The sequence below is a fragment of the Rhynchophorus ferrugineus genome, unplaced genomic scaffold (assembly GCF_030347505.1).
Source record: "Rhynchophorus ferrugineus isolate W39M unplaced genomic scaffold, kcgeb_rfMv2 rfM4, whole genome shotgun sequence".
NCBI classification, from domain to species: Eukaryota; Metazoa; Arthropoda; class Insecta; order Coleoptera; family Curculionidae; genus Rhynchophorus; species Rhynchophorus ferrugineus.
In genome coordinates this window covers 52100507-52122434 of record NW_027472583.1, presented here as the reverse complement: position 1 = coordinate 52122434, position 21928 = coordinate 52100507, and the positions used below count along the sequence as shown (strand labels likewise).

Sequence of the window (21928 nt, the reverse complement as noted above, 5' to 3'; positions counted from 1 at the left end):
TTAAAGAAATTTACAGCTAATTTCTCTAAAACTGTTTAGGATATATCGGCAATTTTCCTAATCGTTGGATTCGGCTGTTTACCTGTAGGTGTAGAAAGTATCAAATATTTTAGCGTTGAGTAATGGGGCTTTATGGTGTCGTTAAAGTAGAAGATTGAGATTTAATCGATTAACCATTAAGGTGTATATAAATCAAGGGCGGTTCAGTGCTAGGGTCAGTTTGTTTGAGTATACGTAGTTAACATCACAATGATGAAGACACGAGTAGTGTTTGTGCTGATATTGGTAAATATATTATATATTATATTGTATATTTTGTGGTATTTCCAATATAATACTTTTTGAAATGTACTTTTACCTTTACGAGAGCTACTATTTATATATCCTGCCTTGGCAGAACTATTTAATGTCAACCACCTAACATTTTCATACACAGACACATTACATTAACACTACAGCAGAACGAACTCCGTAATGCTGGGTGCTGTAAGTGATCTTATAAAGCAAGATTGTGATATGACGTCAGATTGAGATATACTTGGGCGTAAAAAAAGTTCATAAAATAGGTTTTGTCAATGGGTGCAAGAAAATATTTAAAAAATACGTTCATGGTGCATGAAAATATATGATTATTTGATAACCAGAATTCTTTAGAAAAATTCGTAATAACTCAAAGAAAAGATGCGAATCATTCTTCATTACATGTTACCGTCCTTCATCTCTTGTTACGAAAATTGGTTCCAACGCATCAAGAAGCGAATTTACTTTAATGGAGATAACAGTCTTCGTATCTAGAGTTTTTATTGTTGATTTATTAGAAATAAGTAGTAATATATAAAAACAACGTGCCACAAATATCATAGATGGTGTGGGGTCTTTCATATATATTACAAATCTTAGCAATAATCAAAGCAATATCTTACAAAATATAATTGCAATAACGTACAATACGTACAATAGTTACGTTACAAAAACACTTGATGACGTTTCTGCTTATAAATTAAAAATTGTTTCTTTCTTTCAATGCTTCAACACACATTTACTTCAATCACAATCTATAGTGATATCTAAACGAATAATGGCTTTATTTGATTCGGCGTTCTTGTTCTGCATCTTCGTCAATTCATAGTTTTCCACTACGTTGCTTCTCTTTGACTATAAACTTATTGTTCTTAAACTTATGAAATAGCCAATAACAACTTCTCTCTGTCACATACAGGCTTATAAGGAATCAATACTCATCAACTACAAAGTTTTTAAAATTAAAAATATATGATCCAAAGTATTGCTCCTTGCAAGTCTCTAGAATTTCCACTTTTCTGGTTCTATATCAGAAAAAAGTCAAAAATGTTCAAAAATTAACGTTCCACGTAAATGTTCCACGTTGTCTAAAGCGCCGATTGGAATACGCATCTGACGAATATGGAGAGATGAGTAGGATTTTTTAAACGTTTCCAAGTGATTTATTGCATCTTTTACAAGAAGTAATCTAGTGCTCTAATTTAACTCAAACATTTAATTTCTTGTATAGCGATTTCGTGTAATGAATTTGTTTTTTTTTTCAGTATGATATAATGTGTTATGTGCCCATTTCTGTACCAAATGCAGATCAGAACATGTTTAATATAATATTTGAGAACAATAATTTCCTTTTTTCGTAACAAATTTATTTAAAATCACATATATCTAGTAGTTTTTATTCAATAAAGCCATACTATAAATAATTTAGAAGGTAACAGTCCACAAAAAATTCTAGATATAAAGCTAGTGTCATTAGTTTACTCGGTTAAAACTTCTTGCACTTTGAACATGGAAATCCCAAGAATTTATTTTCAGTATATTTTACTATTTCACTTCCGAAAAGCGAAAAAATATAACGAATGAAAATGCCTCAATGAAAAATAACAATATACAAAAAAATAACAAATAACAATAGTGTATATATATATATATATATATAACAATAGTATATATATATATATATATATATATATATATATATATATATATATATATACAAGAACAACCGAACAATAATTAATATTGTACTAGAAATATCTAATGTAAGATGTAATTAAGAAGAAATATAAAATGTTTAATTTACTATATTCGAATATGACACTGATCACTGTCTGGTCATGGTCACTTATCTAACTGTCTGATCGTATCTTAACAAAACTTATTCGGGTATTAACCGCCAATTATTTTGAATTTTTTGATCATCAACAGTCTTGATACCATTGATTCTGATACCTGTTGAGAACCAATGTGAACTTGCAACTAAAACAATTATCAATTATATTTCTTGACAATGTTTGATAGATAGTGAGTAGATGATTCTTGTATGATACCGATACTTTTCCATCTTTTAAACTATGCCGATGTTAATTAATACTTCAGTTTGCGATTCTAGACTATAATTAAAAGTATTTACCATTCAGTAGAACGAAAAATATTAATGTTAACTACACTCAAATTAATACTTTAAAATAACAAAACTGTCTTCAGGAAATATAAAACAAAACAGATTATACATGGTTTTGTTTCTAGTGAAAAAAATGTATGCCCATCCAATATAATAACAATCCAAACAATTCTATTATTTAATACAGAGATAAATTTAAACAATCTGAGTTATGTAGAGCCACTTCAATACTTATTTTCAAGTAGTTTTTTCAAGTTTTACAAGCGGCCAAGTGCTGTTGAATTTATAGTAATCGATAGTAATCTTCCGTAATGGTTTAATTTGGTTTAAATATCTTTATTAAACTACATCCATTTAGTCGCACTTAACGTCAGTTATGACACTGTACAATGTTGTTTTATTGTATCAATGAAGCATATAACAAATATAAACAGACATTAAAACTAATAAATGCTATATTTCTAAATAAATACTATATAAAATATTGATATATCAACAACTAATTAAATCTGCCTGTAGACGTAAATCAATTTGTTTTTTATTTTAAATGAAGTAATCATGAAACTTTTTTTAAACCGTGAACTGATAGAAAATTAAATTAATTCGTTTACTAGTTGAGAAATTACATTGACGAATTGTTAAGCTAAACAATCTGAATTCGAATATTCAGAATTAATACGCGTTTCATTTTCTGATAGTAAAGCTAATAATTCTTGTTTTATGTCTAAATTCTTCATACTAAAGTTTTTTTAATGCAGTTTTTTTTTAAGTTTGACTCTGAACTGAAGCAAATCTTGAAAAAATGTTATGAGAGTTACTTTTTATATTTCTAGTCCAATAAAGAAAAAATAACTATAGATGATTGAAATTGATTTCTTTGTTTTAAATATTCTGTGCAACCCATTTTCGTAACGTTCTTGCCACTTCAATTGAGGTAACTCCAGTATAGGCATTTTGAACACGTCCACCGCTTCTTTGGGTGTCAAAAATCATTGAATGTACGGGGATAAAACAGTCATTGGGTGCCAAATCTGGACGATCTAAAATTCCATAGTTTGAGCCGATGGGTGATTGATTATATTGTTGTTATAAAAATGATTTACCTCATCTTCGAATTTTCGACTTTCGACAGTAACCAAATGGTCGTATATCATTCAGAATTGTCTGTCCTACGTTGCTTTAATGTCACTGATATTATGTGATCGGAAATTTAGAGAAAACATACAACAATTTGATACACTTTTTCCTTGAACAAATTTCAATCATGTTGGAAGACTTATGCAGTCATTCATTCAGTGTAAGTCATTCTTTCAAAATAAATCTTTTTACTGATTATAGAATATGCTAATGATATTTGTCACCCTATTCACACATGTGTCTCAATTTACAGTAGGTCACATGACATCTTACTTAATAAGATCGCATACAGCATCATTCTGGTTAGGGCACTAACTATCCAACAGTAAATTTTCTCTCGGCAAAAAGGTAGAATTTCAAGTTTCCAAAGATCGGGGATCTGCTCCAAGTGTCTTCACTTCCTTTTTCTAGAGTCATTCGTCCGTAGCCGGTGCACAGGCGGAGTATTTACTTCTTAATCAATACGCTGTGATTGGTGTCGCAGGACTTCGAATATCTTTTGGCAGTCGGTATTAACTGTTCTGGTCTCGAGCTACGCCTGTTTTTTTAAATCACTTTCTGTGATCTTGATCCATATCTTTTGAAAGTTGCTTCGACTTCCACACAAAAGGTCGATCTTGACGCAAGAGTCTGTAAAGGACTGGCATGTCCAAATCATTGTAATCTGCTTCTCTGGATCTGTTCCTCAACTGTACACTCATTGTCACAACCTAAAAGAATGCCATCATTTCTAAAACTATTTCGGAAAGAAACATATAGAATTTGCCATAAAGACAACAACTGGATCTTGCTGAGAGTTAGTATAGCAGTCAATCCGTCACTTATCAATATTCTTGCTTACCTTATATAAATTTATCTAATGTGATTCAGCATAGTAAGAGCGAGAGTACATGATTTTTCGCCAACTATGCGTTAGGTCTTGTCTTTGTCTTATCAGTAATCGTAACTCCTTTTACACATAATTAATAGTTTAGCTAATTAATTGTTTTAAATATACATCGTAAATAGGGTTATAAATTAAACTGAAACTATAATCAAACTATTCTTACATAAATATTTAGAGAGATGTTATTTAGAACGGTATATATCATAAGAATTATACGATAAAAATAAATGGTATTTAACAATGAATAGCTCAATATTGTTTAGATATAGTCATCATGATTATAAGTTTTTATTTTCAAATATTTCAGATAAAGATTGAAATGGCCTTCTGCTGAACATTAAATAAGACTCTAATAATGGTATACGCTAATACCAGGTGTACCGGTCATTATCGGCTTTAAAAATAACTACATAATTTCCAAAAAAATTAAAAAATATATTTATTTAAAGATTTTGCCAATTGATTCTATACATATTACATCCAAAAAAAATCCCAAAAAAACTATCCCAAAAGGCCATCCCAAAAAAATTTGTCTTTAGCAAAACTTTTCATCGAGCCATTTTCTACCTTCGTTGATAGTCGGACGGGACAAGATCTGGAGAGTACGGCGGATGCGAATATATGTCCCATCCAATTGTTTTCAACACTTCCTTGAGCAATTTTGCTTTATGAGACGTTATCGTGCTTTAAAAAAACTTCACCGTGTCTTCGGGTCCAATTTTTCGATCAATTTATTTTTCATTTTCGATTCATTTTAACTGTTTCAACGGCTCATAAGGTTTCTACTCATAAGGTTTTCTAATACACCACGCCACTCTGGTCACCGCAAACACAGAGCGACCAAAACGCCTTGGAATCGATTGGCCGACTTTCGCAAAATATAACATGTATAGTTTTGAAGCTTGATGTTAGTATAATAGAATGACATATGTGTTAAATCATAGCAATGCATACTTAAGCTTAGCAACATCTGTTAAATAAACTGCTAATGGCTTTCCGGTACACCTGGTGATAACAAAATTTACTTTGTAAAGCATTGTAAAGCCTGACATCATTATAATTACGGAAATGCACCATTAGGAATTAATGAAAAGGAAAATCAGAAAAATAAATTAAAAATTATTAGAAGTTTTATCCGTACGTTCATTTTCGAACAAACACTTCTCATTTCCTTCCAATCCTATCTCGACAAACGCTCATCACGTTCGCCACTTTAACAGTTTTCATAATTGCATTGCAAACCATCTCGCTTACCATAAGCTTGTCTAAATTTACCCGAAATTCGCGCGAAAGGAAACGTATTTATTTGATTTTATTGTTAGTGCGCTGATAAATTCTCCCGGGCTGACGTCAAAGGCGCAGGTAACAGGTACGTCTACCCCGTCCAAACAAATATTCGGCAAGAAAAACGAACCTGGTGAAAATCCACGGGAGAGATGAGCACCGATCGCGATCGTTATCTTCCTTCCATATGTATCAGTCGTAAACGTTTTAAATATATTAAATGTGTTACTGCGCAGCCAAACTAAATAGAAAACAGGTTCGATTCAAATGTAAAAATAATGATAAAATGGCGAATGCAACCATAAAAATTGTTATTAGACTTAAATCAACTCAGTTTAATTTTTAACGAAACGAAATATTATAAATACAGAAGTCTTATGATTTTTATGTTTACCTGTTTTCAAGTATAATTTCTTTCATCTTTCTCACAGCATCTTTGAAGGTACGGGGGATAGACAAAGTAATATAAACATCTCACATATTCACGATATTTACTTGTTAATAAAGTGTTTAGCCTCAATTTGGTTTTTTTAAAACAGTAGCAATTCTTCGTCAAATAAATCCGTAGAGTGTCTGAATAGACAATCGAATATTGTCCCATTCTTGTACCAAAACATCCACCAATTGCTTCAATTATAATGGAGATGAGATTCTACTTCTCACTAACTCCCCATTAGAGATCAATTATGGTCTGGCGACTGTGCTGACCAGCGAAGATATTTGATGATATTCTGGTGATCATTAAACCAAGACTGAACCAAAGCCAAAAAACTGTGTGTATGGGGCATTATCATCCTGGAATATGACACTGTTTGGCAGCAATATGCCGGTCATACTTAGAACTTCATTCTTGAGGATTTTCATTCAGTCATTCCCAGTAATCCGGCCAGTAGTGTGAATGAAAAAAAATCATAACAGACACTCCCCATGCTTGGCGGTAAGAAGCAGGAAGTCCGGAAATTTGCGATAAGTTTCTTTTGAGGTTCTCCATACATAAACCGAACCATTTATAGGAAACAATGTAAACAAATGATGCATTGGAATATACCACAATCTTCAGTTTATCAAGTGTCAAGGGTTCAGCCCTTTTATAGACGTTAACTTTGAGGAGCCCCTGTCGTAATGTTTTTTGTATAAGCAATGTTACTTAAGTGAGTGTTGAGTTCTGATGTCACCTTTGCCGTGTTAGTTTTGTATTATCTAGCCACAATACTTTTTAATATCCGTCGGTCTCTGTCAGTGAACTTTGGGTTTTGTCCACTGTTCCTCTTCTCCAATAACCACGGAATACCTACCACCTACACTCTTTCGAATAAAGAAAGAGCTTTGAAAATCGGCCCACAATTGACGAAGAAATTGGCGAACATACATTAAAAAAATATTATTACAGCCGAAGATAGAACCTCCTCCATTTTTCAAAGTCGGTTAAAAACAATAATATTCATTCCAATTAATTAACTAATAAAGACCAAGACCAAGCTGATCCATCAAATTCAACAAATGAGATTTTTACAAAACTACTTGTCTGTTAAAATATCACTGGATAGTCCTCTTTTAATTAATGAATTCTTCTTCCTTTGCTTCAATTTCTTTTCCCTTATGTTGCCATAGTGGAATAGTGAATCCATTTTTCATTACAGGCTGCTATACCACAAAAGAAAACCTTTCGTGCTAGCATAATTTCATCACCAATAAGCATTAGGTGTGGCTAGACAGTGCGGTAAAACTTTAGCGATCCCAGATTAACGAAATGAAGATTCTGGAGAAATTCTTTTCTATTACTAAAGTTCCTATTTAGTTCATATCATTTCGAAATATTATACATTCGCATCTAATTGTGAGGTGTATTCTTGATTGTACATGCTATTTTTTGTGAAGTAATTAAAACCCGTCTGCCATAACTTTAAGACAGCTGGAGGCGTAATAATGAAAGATTATCTTCGGTCAGGAACTCTCAAACCCTTAAATCTAACATCTCAACTCCTAGCCATATCTGTAAAAGTTCTTTGACACCTGCCAATTAAACGATTTTTAGTGCATATCGTCGGATAGTATTCCAGGAAGCACCATATAATCCAAAAAGTCCTACTGCATTAAACATTTTTTGTTTTTAAGAAGAATAAATAAAAAAATAACTACTAGTTAAAAGAGAAACTCTGTGCGTAGGTTGTAATACAACTTTCCTTTCATTCAACAAAAAAAATGTCACTTTTACGTTGAATTGTGGGCAAAACAAAGCTATTATTATATGAAGAAAGAAGCAAATCACTATCAACAGTACCATATCCAGTTTAACACCGATAAAACAAATTAAATAATTATTACATCTATTTGATAAAATCAGAAGATCGGATTATTTGAAGAACTTTAAGAAAAATAACACGCGAATGTAGCTCAGTGACTACTAAATACCCATCATATTCAACAGATATAACTATACCTAGCCATTTATAGGAAACAATATAAACAAATGATTCATTGGAATATACCACAATCTTCCATCTATGAAGTGTCAAGGGTTCAGCCCTTTCATACACGTTAACTTTGAGGAGCCCCTGTCGTAATGTTTTTGTAGAAGCAATGTTACTTAAGTGAGTGTTGAGTTCTGTTGTCACCTTTTCCGCATTAGTTTTGTATCATCTAGCCACAATACTTTTTAATATTCGTCGGTCTCTGTCAGTTAACTTTGGGTTTTGTCCACTGTTCCTCTTCTCCGATGACATTTTACCATATTTTGTGTATATGTTACGTGGATACTGTTACTTGTGAAACTATAAACAATACAAGACTTGGTACATCGCGTTATTTACACGGAAGCAGTATTACAACATTCAACAAAATACTATATTGCATAGTGTTCATATTGTTGCTGTGTTTTAAGGTTATCAGAGATAATTGTATTGCTTGAAACAACTAACTAGTCTAGCACTCTGATGAACATCCAATGTGATACAAATACCCATCATATTCAACAGATATAACTATTTTTCATTATATTTTATTTCAATCAATACCAAAAGTTCAAGAAATGTCTACTATGAGAAAATGTTGAAAGATATTATTTTTTATATAAATTTATAAATAACAAATTTTATTAGATACCCTTACTATAATTGTTCATTTGTACCTGGATTAATTCATAAGACGAATGCGGTATAAATAAATCAATATGTATTTTACAAATTCTGCTTTTAATTTGTGAATTCAAAATTTTAGTTTACAATTTAAAATAAAGAACTGCAAAATATAGTAAAACATAATTTCTATTTTTCAGATGATGGTGACAATAACTCATTCTCACTACACGACTTATGGCAACGACATGAAGACATCGGACTCATTGGAAAGACATACCAGATCAATAAACTATTATCAATCTTCCCCGAACCTAATTCAGTCTAGCATTGAATTAGTGAAGCACGCCCCTTACGTAGAACTCCTGAAACTGATCGAGGTTTTTATGCAGATCAAAGCAGATCTTATAAGTCGATTTTGGGCCTTGCTCTATGACAACACGCACATCTTGACAGCCCTGCGCGATACCCTTATTCGTAAAGTAGCATCCATGCACAATTTGACACTGTCTGTGGTTGTAGCAGTGCGTAAAATACTGGAATTTGTAAAGGCTCTTCTTTACGGTAGTTATACTTGAACATTATTAATAGTAATACTTACTTCCGAATCTGTGATTATGTTTAAGACAAATTATAATATAAACAAAGTGGTACTATTTCCGAATTCATATATAAAACCATTTTAGAGATATTATTATATTAAATAATAAAGTAATATATGTACTTCTTTATGTATATGACGCTTTGTTGCCATTAATTAATCCTTTTTATATTCCCCTCTCCTAAACCTCGCCATTTCTTCAGAATATTCTATTATTCAAAATATATGATTAAGGCTTTCTTTAAGGACAAACAACTCAGCAGAAATAATCGAAGGAGGAATAATAATCAAATAATAATGAAGAAATAAAATTCGAGACTTGCACCATCCGAAAGAATTTCCTCAGAAAAGACAGAAGATGTACTTGCCATTTAAGGTTAGGCCCCGGGGTCCACTAAATAGCCTAGATGATTATACAAATGTTCTAACTAAAAGACTACCCTAACTAGAAAGTATGAAAAACTTGTTGTCCCCGCCAGGTATCGAACCCATGACCTCCGTTTGGAAGCCAAACGCTTTAACCATTACACCATAGAAGACTCTCTACAATATTTCTACGAGGTCTTATATGCTATACTTAGTTAAAACTATATAAATTAAACTGAATGACTCTTGCACTGAACGACTTTCAATTTTCCGTCTCATCAGCACAGCAATAATATTATACCCAAATATCTGATTATTTTAGATAAAAAATATGCGAAAAATTTGTTCGTGCCTTTGAAATTTGAGCGTTTCCCTCTATTTCCCGCCTTTCCCCTAACAGATCCTGATTTGGTTCCAATGGGACCACCTCGGAAGTGCGCTCTTTCCAGCACATACACAATTTGACACTGTCTGTGGATGTAGCAGTGCGTAAAATACTGGAATTTGTAAATGCTCTTCTTCACGGTAGTTATACTTGAACATTATTAGTAGTAATACTTACTTCCAAATTTGTGATTATGTTTAAGACAAATTATAATATAAAAAAGTGGTACTATTTCAGAATTCATATTTAAAACCATTTTGGCGATACTATTATATTAAATAATAAAGTAATATATGTACTTCTTTATGTATATGACCCTTTGTTGCCAATAATTATTCCTTTTTATATTCCCCTCTCCTAAACCTCGCCATTTCTTCAGAATATTCTATTATTAAAAATATATGATTAAGGCTTTCTTTAAGGACAAACAACTCAGCAGAAATAATCGAAGGAGGAATAATAATGAAGAAATAAAATTCGAGACTTCCACCATCCGAAAGAATTTCCTCAGAAAAGACAGATAACAGAAGATGTACTTGCCATTTAAGGTTAGGCCCCGGGGTCCACCAAATAGCCTAGATGATTATACAAATGTTCTAACTAAAAGACTATCCTAACTAGAAAGTATGAAAAACTTCTTGTCCCCGCCAGGTATCGAACCCATGACCTCCGTTTGGAAGCCAAACGCTTTAACTATTACACCATAGAAACAACTCTCTACAATATTTCTACGAGGTCTTATATGCTATAGTTAGTGTTTATAAATTAAACTGAATGACTCTTGCACTGAACGACTTTCAATTTTCCGTCTCATCAGCACAGCAATAATATTATACCCAAATATCTGATTATTTTAGATAAAAAATATGCGAAAAATTTGTACGTGCCTTTGAAATTTGAGCGTTTCCCTGGATTTCCCCCCCTTTCCCCTAACAGATCCTGATTTGGTTCCAATGGGACCACCTCGGAAGTGCGCTCTTTCCAGCACATACACAATTTGACACTGTCTGTGGATGTAGCAGTGCGTAAAATACTGGAATTTGTAAATGCTCTTCTTCACGGTAGTTATACTTGAACATTATTAGTAGTAATACTTACTTCCAAATCTGTGATTATGTTTAAGACAAATTATAATATAAAAAAGTCGTACTATTTCAGAATTCATATTTAAAACCATTTTGGCGATACTATTATATTAAATAATAAAGTACGACCTTCAATTTTCCATCTCATCAACGCAGCAATAATATTATACCCAAATATCTGATTATTTTAGATAAAAAATAGGTGAAAACTCTGTATGTGCCTTTGAAATTTTCGCATTTCCCTCGATTCCCCCCTTTCCCCCAACAGATTGGACCTTGGACCTTGGACCACCTTGCATAAGATATGCAGCAAGATGCACTTGATTGTGCAACTCAAGCTATTGAGAGACATAACGTTGAAAAGTTTTGTAAATATACCAACGACTGTTTACAAGGATTTAATCGGAATTTTGTTTCGTCTCAAAGGATATAGCAGCGTATATCAAGAAAGAATTCGATAAGAAATACAGTCCAACATGGCATTGTATTGTAGGACGGAACTGGCTCATATATGACACATGAACCCCATTATTTCATTAACTATTACCTTGGGCAGGTATGTACCAATTATCAGTCTTTTTTATTTAGCTGGATAAACTAGCATCACTTGCAAATTTTGGACACTATCATTATGTAAATGAATCCTTGTTTGATTTTGCTATAAGCTCAAAATCATTACCGTTGATAATCTTAAGGTGGTCGAAGGTGATTATGAAAAACATTTAATGATATATCTGGAGTTTAACAGATTGAATTTGATACTTACCAGTGATAATGATATTTGTTGCTCAGTGGTATAACTTAAAAAATGAAGAAAATCAAGGTCCTGATAACAGACAGAGATTTGGCCAGTGTCCGGGCAACAATTAAGTTTATGAAATGTATTGTAGAAGAACCTTCATTATCAAGTGGATGATTGTTAACTTTGGTGATATTTACAAGTTTAGCGCTGACTGTTAAAAATTATTTAAGATACGAGCTGGACTATTATTTAACATATTATTAAAAAAATTAATGGAATATACAAATACAAGTCGCAAATATAATTCTATTATTATCTCCTTTAGCACTATATATAGGACAACTATTTTACTAGTTTAGAACTAATTAGAACAACCAATACAAACACATTCTTAATTTTACTAGCTTCTCATCGATATCTAATAGTATTGTGATGAGTCACTACCATCGACTGTTGTCGATATATGTTAAAAGGCCGGACAATGATGTCGCAATAATGAGAAAATTTCTATCCACTAAAACAGCGTCAATTTACACGATTTTAACACATTTTTTCATCGCTATTCATCAACAAATAAACAACGAAAAAAAGGCAGAACAAAATAACTACGATAATGGATGCAAGCGTTCTTTTTATAGGTTCTAATTAATTTAAAAAGGACAGGCTTAATTTAGATAGCCGTTAAATTAAACAGGGAAAAACACCATAATAATTGTTATGATCAATAAAAATGTTTCGTATATAAATATCAAAATGAGGAAATCGATATCATTCCGTGAAAAGTAACAGTGGCCGAAAGAGTTAATATCTTTGAAATCAACTATGAAGATTGTTAAGGTAGGAATATTTTTGGTTAAAATATAAATCGTCATATTTTACTCGTCTCTTTGTCAAGTTTCGATTGAGAAAACTTAGTGTAAAGAATCCAAAAAGAGTTCAATTTGCTCTTTAAAATCATCAATTGCACCCATCTGGTGGAAATCTATTTCATCATTATCAAGACAAAGCCGGCCATCACCTTTCTGGCCTCAGACAATGTTAGTCTCTATTTTTCAGGTGGCTTTCCATGCTTTTTCGTAGCTACTCAACATGCCTTCCATCCAAAAGGTCGATTTGACTAAAAAGAAGTATGTGAGTTATTCATTCGTTTTTTATTCGAAAAACATATCCTATCTATCTTCTCTGATCTACCCTTCTAGCAGACTTCCCATCTCCATCAAATGCTTATTTTACAAAGTGTTAATTCGGTCCGTACTCGTCTACGGATCTAAATTCTACCTCAAGTTTGTTACACCCAACCAGGTGAAACGGCTTCAAGTTTTCCAAAATAAACTCCTCAAGAGAATCTCAAACGCTCCATGTTTTGTCAGAAATAATAAAATTCATAGGGAAACTGACACTCCAGAAATCAAGCACTTCATATCTCAATCATTCCACAAACAACTACTCAGCACAAGTTATTCTGAAAACGCGCTCGTTCGCGAGCTGGTCGACATGCTGGGAGCTTAGCACCGCGTCACCGCTAACCTCCCCCTTTTCCAGGCTGAAACGATCTCATCCATCGTTGCTGTCATAACTTTTGCTCCCATAGACCGTATCCAGCCGTGTGTTAATTATCCTATCTGTGACTCTGGATTTGTTTCTCAACTGTGCACTGATTATCGCATCTTAAACAAATAACTTCATTTCTTATACGATATTAGAGATAAATATGTATTATTTGCTTCGCATCTTCAAAGACCTCAAACTAATAGGTATTTGACTGTAATAGTATCCAAGTCTCGGAGACACAGAAAGACAAAATAAATATTCGAAAGAGGCGAATTTTATTCTTGATTGCAATAATTCAACTCTTCTCACCATCACACCATCTTAGAGAAGCAAAAACATCTGCGGTTTAGCCAATCTTTTTTATTATTCAGCAGTAAATGTCACCTTCTCACCTTCTTCGGCTTTACTGATCTTAAGTACTTAAACTCCTATTTTCTCTAAATGGATTCCTATAAGATTTACAATAATAGGCGAATGGTCAGTCGTCAACACTTTGATTTTTTCTTGATTAATTCACAACCTATATGGTTCTACAATACATCTTACTGAACATTATGTCTCTCTTTCTCACAATAAAAAGCAGCGGAAAGCAAACAATTTCGAACTCACAGGCAAAGGAACCATCAAAATATGCTTGAAGGAGTTTAATAATTTTTGGAAGGACATATTCATACCCCAAAACTGCTCAAAGTCAATCAAAAAAAAATCTGCAAAAATCAATAAAAAGCACAATTATACGCTTTCCATTTCTAATACATAAACTAGCGAAAATCTTATCTACATAATAGCGATTTGGTCTAAATCCTACCTGCACTTCTTGGCTCATTTCTTCCCGAGACCTTTGAAGCATTCTCTATATAATTTTAATAACATCTTTTGAGATAATTTATAGTTTTTACAATGATTACTATCGCTTTTTTTAAATATTGGAATAATTATTGCTTTTTCCATGTAAGCTGAAGATGAAGCCATTGAAATAATGTTTCTCCTCTGGCCTCGGTTATTTCTGGTCCCATGATCACCTCCAGTACTCTTACCACACTTAAATGATTTTGTTGGTGTACATAATTTCTTAATTGTTGACTCATCATCTAAAATCTTTGGATATTTTATCGAATGTCAATTATATGCGGAGTTGGTAAAACTTCTGGTGAGTTCTAATTTAACAGCTGCGTGAAGAACTACTTCCATGATTCGAACCACTCATCATATAACTTTACGAAGAATCCATCTAATTTTTAAGTGTTGACATTGATGAATCTACTACTGCCACTCAATGTCCTAAGTATTTTTTATAACGTCCGATATTCAACAGCAGTAACTTCCAAATCAGGGGCCACGCAAGCAAATTCAAGAAAATTTAAATTTAGAAAAATTAAGGAATTAAAAATTAAGAAAGTTAATATTTGAGCGGTTACCTTATTGTACAAACATGTATATATAAAATACCTAAAATAAAAAGGCAAGAACAAGACTTTACTCGTTAAACGTTAGCCTATATATTACTCACCCTGTCCAATCAGATACCTAGGGCTTCGGTTAAATATTGCTCGGTTAATCAATAATCTTCCAGAGCCGTATCCTTTTTCTTAACTTCTAAAATTGATAAACTTTCCTAAAAGTTTTATTTCAAATATTTCAGATGCTTTATAAACGTCATCATAGTTTCTATAAACGTCAAGTTTCTAACATCTTCTAACAAAATTAGGCCCACGGCATCGACCCTATTGCATAAATGGAAACAAGTAGTAGAAAAAAGGTGCTAGGGCTGAAATCTAAAATTAGTGTAATTAAAAAAATAAAACAACAAACTTAATAGCATTCTCTCTTATTAAGAATAAAACTTATTGAGCAACTTATTATATTTGTTACAGATTGTAATGGCATTGCTGTTATTTTGTTTCCTTACAATGTTGAAAGCTTCACCAACCAGATTTAGGAGGTCAGAGGTTCAAGTTCCTGCAGACAATGCTGCTTATCGTGATATTCCTTCGGTAATTTTAGTGAAACGGTCACCACAATATAGAGAGTAAGTAAATATATTTTACTATATAAAATTACTAATTAAAACACACAATTAAGTGACAAAATATATTTATGAAAAAAAGTAAAACAATATACATTAACCAAAATACTTCCCTTCGTCAAGTTTTAGCACCTCTTAATGCACTATTCCTTGCTGATCCCACCATATGCACAGAAATACTTTTAAAATCACTTCGCAAGTTTTGCAATTCATCGACTTCGAACATCTTTCGTCCTCCAAATCATTGCTATTGACGTCAAAATCACCACTTTTAAATTGTCGGAATTAGAACTCAAAATTGAGTTATGACGAAGCATCACCACAATTTGCTAAAAGTATTTGATACGCTTCGTTAAGAGATTTATTCCAATCAAACAACAATAATTATAATGTATGAAAAGTAATTTTTCGTGGTAATGAATGGAAAAAATGTTCCGTGGTTAGTATCTATACACACTAAATAAGTCAATAATGCTAAACAGAAAACGATAGAATTAGAATTTTAACAGCTCTAATGATTCGTATTTTCATCAATATATGTCGCTAATCAAACTCCTAATAAGATCCTCCTAGTTAAGTTATCCTATTTAAGCAGATGGTTGAGTGATCAGATCTATGGATTTTAAAGGCTTTTTGGTCAATTAAAAACGTGATTAACAGTACCATCATTTCTTTGTAATTTCTTTCAAAATATCCTAGTGCTTGGACTAAGAGTCCTAGTAACTTTATCGAACTAGATGATATATCTAGTATACAACCAAGACAAAAATGGTGATATGGTGGTGGTGACTATATCTCATACGTCGTTGCTATTGCTTGATTCATGTAATCTATGTACATTTTTCTACACTAACACGGTCCTTTAGGCTTCCAGATTTGGAAGAACCTGAGACACATTCTTACTAGATTTAAATATTTCCTTAATAACCTACCAACGCAGTCTACCATTCCTTAAAAAAACAAGAGTATTTTACTCGTACGAATGCCCTTTACTCTTATTTAAGATACAGTTAAATAACATTATAACAAACATGAATAATGAATAATTTAATGTCACAGATACATATGTAGGACTACTGGAAGGTTGAATAAGTTATTGACATATGTCTTACTGTGATAAAGTAAGCAATATAAGCAAGACACACAAAGAATTATTTGTGAGGCTTACAGTGATAATGTACACTTTAATCGCAAAAAAAGCGAAAATGTTTAGCCTGATATTAGCTCAAAAATATGTATTTTCTTTCTTCCTATTAACAGTCACCACTACGAGGATTATGAGAACAATAATGATTATTACAATGATGACGACTGGGCTGGCTATGACAGGAAAGGTTTCGATGTGGGACTCATGGATAAAAATGATGACTTCCCCACGGTAGTTTGGTAAATTGTTATTAAATTATAAAATAAAATAAAAAGTATATAAAAAAAGCAATATTGTTTTATTTCATACAAAATATTAAATATATATAAATAGTATCACAAATTGACAATCTTTGGCTCAATAACCAAACCTGAATCAATAGTACGTCATTAATTCCTGTTGTATCTTCTCCTTTTCACCACATACTTCCTATAGACAAACAGTGGTCTAAATATTACTGCTTCTGCTGTATCCAAATCGTCACTAGATCTAGATACGGAACTTTTAGGATGTCCCAAAGGTTGATTGAAACCGGATTGCGTGGATACGTCATCGTCGTCTTTATCCTTAATAGCAGGAAGGGACAAAACGACGCAAAACAACATCAGGAAGATTATGATAGCTGCCTTCATTTTCTGTAACAAAATTGTTTGTTTAATATTATAAGTTGCATCATTTAGTAAAATTTGATATTATTAAATTACATTTTTCGTATAAAGAAAAGATTTAAAAATTAGAAACATGTTTTCTCAAATCTTATTGTAATGTTACATGAATTGTTCATAAGCCTTTGACATAACTCCTCATTAAAATAAAGCCCAAGCCGGCTTGGTGGCGCAGTGGTAAAGGCGATGGGACGGTCCTCCTACTGTTGCGATAGCCGCGGGTTCGAATCTTGCTGAGGCATGGTCGTAAATTTATGTTTGTGATTGTTTAAACTTTGTGAATGTTCTAGGCAAGAGTGTAAAATCCGACAAGGAAAATGATCCCAGTCACGCCAGTAACCAGGCTGGATAAGAGGATGTCTTCTGGAATGATTTCTAAAGTTGGTCACTCGGTAGTCGGTAGGCTTAATGCTGGGAACCGTGGTTCGGAGCTCACGTTAAACTTTAGGCCCAGTCCAGATAAACCCATAGTTTGTAAAACGAGACTTTAAAATATATAAAAGATAATAATAATAAAGCCCAATAATAATCTAAAATGATCAATAGATAATCTATCGAATATCCAAATATTAAAAATTTGTCAGAAAATATTCATTCATATATATTCAAAAACTTAAAATTCAAAATCAGATATAAAATTAAAGTAATATAAATGAACCTTTCTTCGTAATATCATAATGTTGTCACTACAGAGCTTCTCAGATTTCTGGCTGAAAGCAAGATGACTTTCTCGAATCTCTATATCCAAAGCGCAATAAATATTGACTGAGTAATCAAATGATGCTACCTTTATAAGAGTTCTGCGATTTTAAATATATCTATTAGGAAAACCTGAAATTGCTTTTTTCTCAAATTTATATCTTGATAATTATTTAAACAAGTGTTCTAACAAAAATTAATAACATTTTTATTAAGCCATTAAAATATTTCATAATATATTGTTGAATAATTTAATACAAGAAATTTTTTATTACATAAAATATAAATTATTTCGGAAAAACATACTGATATATTAATCCCATACTCACCTTGCTTGTTTATTAATGCAAGTACAGAAAAACTTGATGAAAATCAATCGAAAGACGTCAAACAATAATTACAATTGAAATAATGTAATAATGTAGTGGCAAACTATTATAATCAATTGCATAGAATACTATACAAATTGTAAAGGCTAAAAAGTATTTAAAATTAAGTTAAGAAAATCACAAAGTTATTTATTAAACAAAACATTAATAATCAAAAGCAGTCAGAAACAAACAAAATAACAATGAGGAAGATAGAAAATCTAACAGTCAAAAATATTTATCACCTGTTTTGGTTTTAAATTATCAAAATAACAAAAAAAAATATTTCATAAAATACTTAAGCATAAATACTTAAATTAATGAAACATGGAGACAATATTTCTTGTCACTTTTTCACAAGTCACATATCTAAACTTTTATTTATTTTATATATCACTTATATTGTATTTAAAACTATAACTGTTATAAAATTTAAAAAAATATATGACATATAATGCACATGTACATATTTATTTTATTTTATATCTATCTATTAGGAAAAACTGAAGTTACTTTTTTCTCAAATTATATCTTGATAATTATTTAAACAAGTGTTCTAACAAAAATTAATTACATTCTTATTAAGCCATTAAAATATTTCATAATATATTGTTAAATAATTTAATACAAGAAGTTTTTATTATATAAAATATAGTCGCCTTGTATATTAATACAAGTACAGCAGAACAGTAGTAATAAATTAATTTGTAAATTAACATTCTACTAAGAATATCTAACGTAATATGATAGTAGTAGTACATAATTAATAAAAAAATATAAGATTTGTTTTCTTTTAATTTAAGAATATAAACTTGATGACAATAAATCGAAAACTACATTACAAGAGAGACATTAATACTTAAATTAATGAAACATGGAAACAATATTCATCAAAAACTATCCGTTTTGCAAAAATCCAAAATATATATGACATGTAATACACATGTACATATTTATATCAAATTAAAAATTACAGTGCTGTACAAGATATCTTGAAAGTAAAATGTTAAAAATAGCAAAATCAAAAATGCGTAAAAGATAAAAATATTGAAAAAAATATTGACCATGTAATAACAATAAGAAAAAATACATTGCCTATTAATTTAAAGTAATATTTATAACGAAAGAATGAAATTAATACTGACCCTGAAGAATCAAATAGAAAATCACACAACTGGAAAACTTCTGCCACAGAAGAAACGTACAATATGCGAATGACGCACGAAAGACACCAAAACTGTTATTTATACTGTTTCAATTTCTTCGATAATCAGAAATAAAAGTTCGAGAGAAAAATATGTTTCATCTGTTTGAACTGAAGATTAACACGTTATGTCTAGTATTGACACAACGTTCATCAAATTCTTCATAAACACACTGAATAATACGATATTGCAACAGAAACAATAGGACTGTTTGTTTGAATCATCGAATGTTAATCGGCTTTTTTCTGGAACAATAGATTGTTTGTGACGGCGATGTAACCAGGATATTAGTAGTGTATATATTGTGGTGAGCTATACCGAAGAAGTTTTAAGATAAATTGTTCTAAAACTCGGGTAAACACCACGGGTTATATTTATTAAAATAATTAATGAAAAACAATTGTTTCAAATATAATCAAATTTTATTAATTAAACTACTTTGGAAGGGTGCCAAAGATCAATAGTTGACGATCAGTCTTCGATATCAATCAAAAGCCTGGTGAGTGTAACAGCTTAAATATAAATGATCGATACCAATCGGGCACGACCGCTGTGGTAGTACGATCTACAAAGAACGATTGTGAAATAGTGTCTGTGAATATGAATTGTGTTTGCAAAGACATAGATAAAATCAACATTAAATGTATCAGGTCATTGAAATAATTTATACAATTACACCAGGTAATAGATCAGAAATTTGGACCGCAGAAATATGAACCAATATGCCAATATTTCCAAAAGGCCATTTAATTGTTAGACCTAGACCTTTATTAAACTTTTTTTAATTAATCTCTTAGATCTTCAACAATCTACCCGTGGGCAATAAGTATTATTATATGATTTCCGTTATATAATATAACTATCCTGACATGTAGAAGATCGATTCAGTAAGTGATCTGCTGTACAACTAAATCTTATTCTAAATACTATTCTGATTTATTTTAAAGTGTATTCTAACTTATTCTAAAGATTATTCAAACTCATTCTAGAGATTGTTAAATCTCGCTCTATGTGTCTATTAATCAGTTCGTATGGTAGTGTGCGTTTGAGCCTATGCACTACACTGTCATCGCGCACATTTAACTGTTTGGCATTGGGATGCACTAATAGTATTTCAGAGTACTTCGCACTAACACTTCGAATCACAATTGTTACGGCTTCTAAGGGTATATCGCGCTGAATCAGTTTGTTGGAGACGTAATATGGGGTGATGACTAGCAGCACTTTATTCTGGAACCTCTAAAGGATATCTATGTTAGATTTGCTAGTTAAGCCATACGTCCAAATAGGCCTAGGTATTGACTTATACAGCAAACCTTGTTATCTAATAATAATTAAGATTTACACCCTATCAATCAATACATTTGGTTTAGTTTAACCCCAAGCTTTTTCATTCTGTCACTATTCCATTGTTTGTCACTATGTCATCGCTGTATCGTCAATATATGTTGCAACGGTAGTGTTTCTTGAAGTCGATAGGTCAGCTATATACAATATATATAACAATGGGCCAAAAACACTGCCCTGCGGAGCACCCGAATATATTGGATGTAGGTTAATGTATTCATCACTCTGTTTGACAATAAAATGTCTATCTGTGGGGTATGATTTCTGCAGTTGAAAGTGCGTATGAGGCAAAAACTTTTTCAATTTAACATGCAGTCCAATGTCAACCTTGTCCAAGGCCTGAGATATGTCGAGAATTGCCGCGACGCAATATTTTTTATCGTTTAAGTTTTTGTTAATTTGGTTGATTAATCGGAAGCCAAATTGATGGCCTGGAATAATACTTCTCTCTTCTGTGATTATTTTAAGTCACTTAATGTATAGTTTCTCAAAAAATTTAGAGATCACAAGGAACAGGCTTATAGGACGATAAGAGGAGACGTCTTCTGATTTTTTTCAGTTTAAGAAACATAATGATTTATGGCACTTTCCCAGTGCTAGGAAAGCAGTCTTAGCATGGCTACTAACCTATGGAGTTATTTATTGGACATCACCTTTTCTCAAATTAAACACAATCAAATTTTTTATCAGGAAAAGGCGACAGGTTGGCATTATACTGGCAATCGTTCCGCAGCTACTCGAAACGTTTCTTGATGTAGTTAAGTGGAGTTGGGAAAAAGTGTGGGAGCTGAAACTGTAAGGGGTCACAAAAACTATTTAAAGGTATTCAACCCTATTCATAATATATTCCAAGTAAGAAACAAGCTTTGACAAACATACAAAACGGCACATGCATCACAGTTGTTGGGTTATGTGTCTACTGAACTTTAGACAGC

General features: G+C 31.9%; 1 protein-coding gene and 2 long non-coding RNA genes across 3 annotated transcripts; 2 read left to right on the top strand and 1 right to left on the bottom strand.

Annotated features, from left to right (window-relative positions):
* The first annotated feature begins 234 nt into the window (after positions 1 to 234).
* LOC143196186 (uncharacterized) lies at positions 235 to 9463 on the top strand. The gene is made up of 2 exons (XM_076403853.1): positions 235 to 285; positions 9007 to 9463. The coding sequence occupies exons 1-2, from the start codon at positions 250 to 252 to the stop codon at positions 9382 to 9384; spliced, it is 414 nt and encodes a 137-aa protein (XP_076259968.1). The 5' UTR covers positions 235 to 249; the 3' UTR covers positions 9385 to 9463.
* Positions 9464 to 12739: 3276 nt separating this feature from the next.
* On the top strand, positions 12740 to 16995 carry LOC143196197 (uncharacterized). The gene is made up of 3 exons (XR_013005682.1): positions 12740 to 12822; positions 15411 to 15565; positions 16823 to 16995. It is a non-coding gene; the product is annotated as an uncharacterized LOC143196197 (long non-coding RNA).
* Positions 16991 to 19724, bottom strand: LOC143196205 (uncharacterized). Its single transcript, XR_013005690.1, has 2 exons — positions 19587 to 19724; positions 16991 to 17344 (listed from the first exon to the last, which is right to left on the bottom strand). It is a non-coding gene; the product is annotated as an uncharacterized LOC143196205 (long non-coding RNA).
* Between the last annotated feature and the right edge of the window lie 2204 nt (positions 19725 to 21928).

What these genes read in the sequence shown, in the direction of transcription:
- LOC143196186 (XM_076403853.1), top strand. Translation starts at nt 250, where the DNA reads ATGATGAAGACACGAGTAGTGTTTGTGCTGATATTG. An exon ending in TAGTGTTTGTGCTGATATTG is followed by an intron (nt 286 to 9,006) that starts GTAAATATATTA and finishes TCTATTTTTCAG; the next exon opens with ATGATGGTGACAATAACTCA.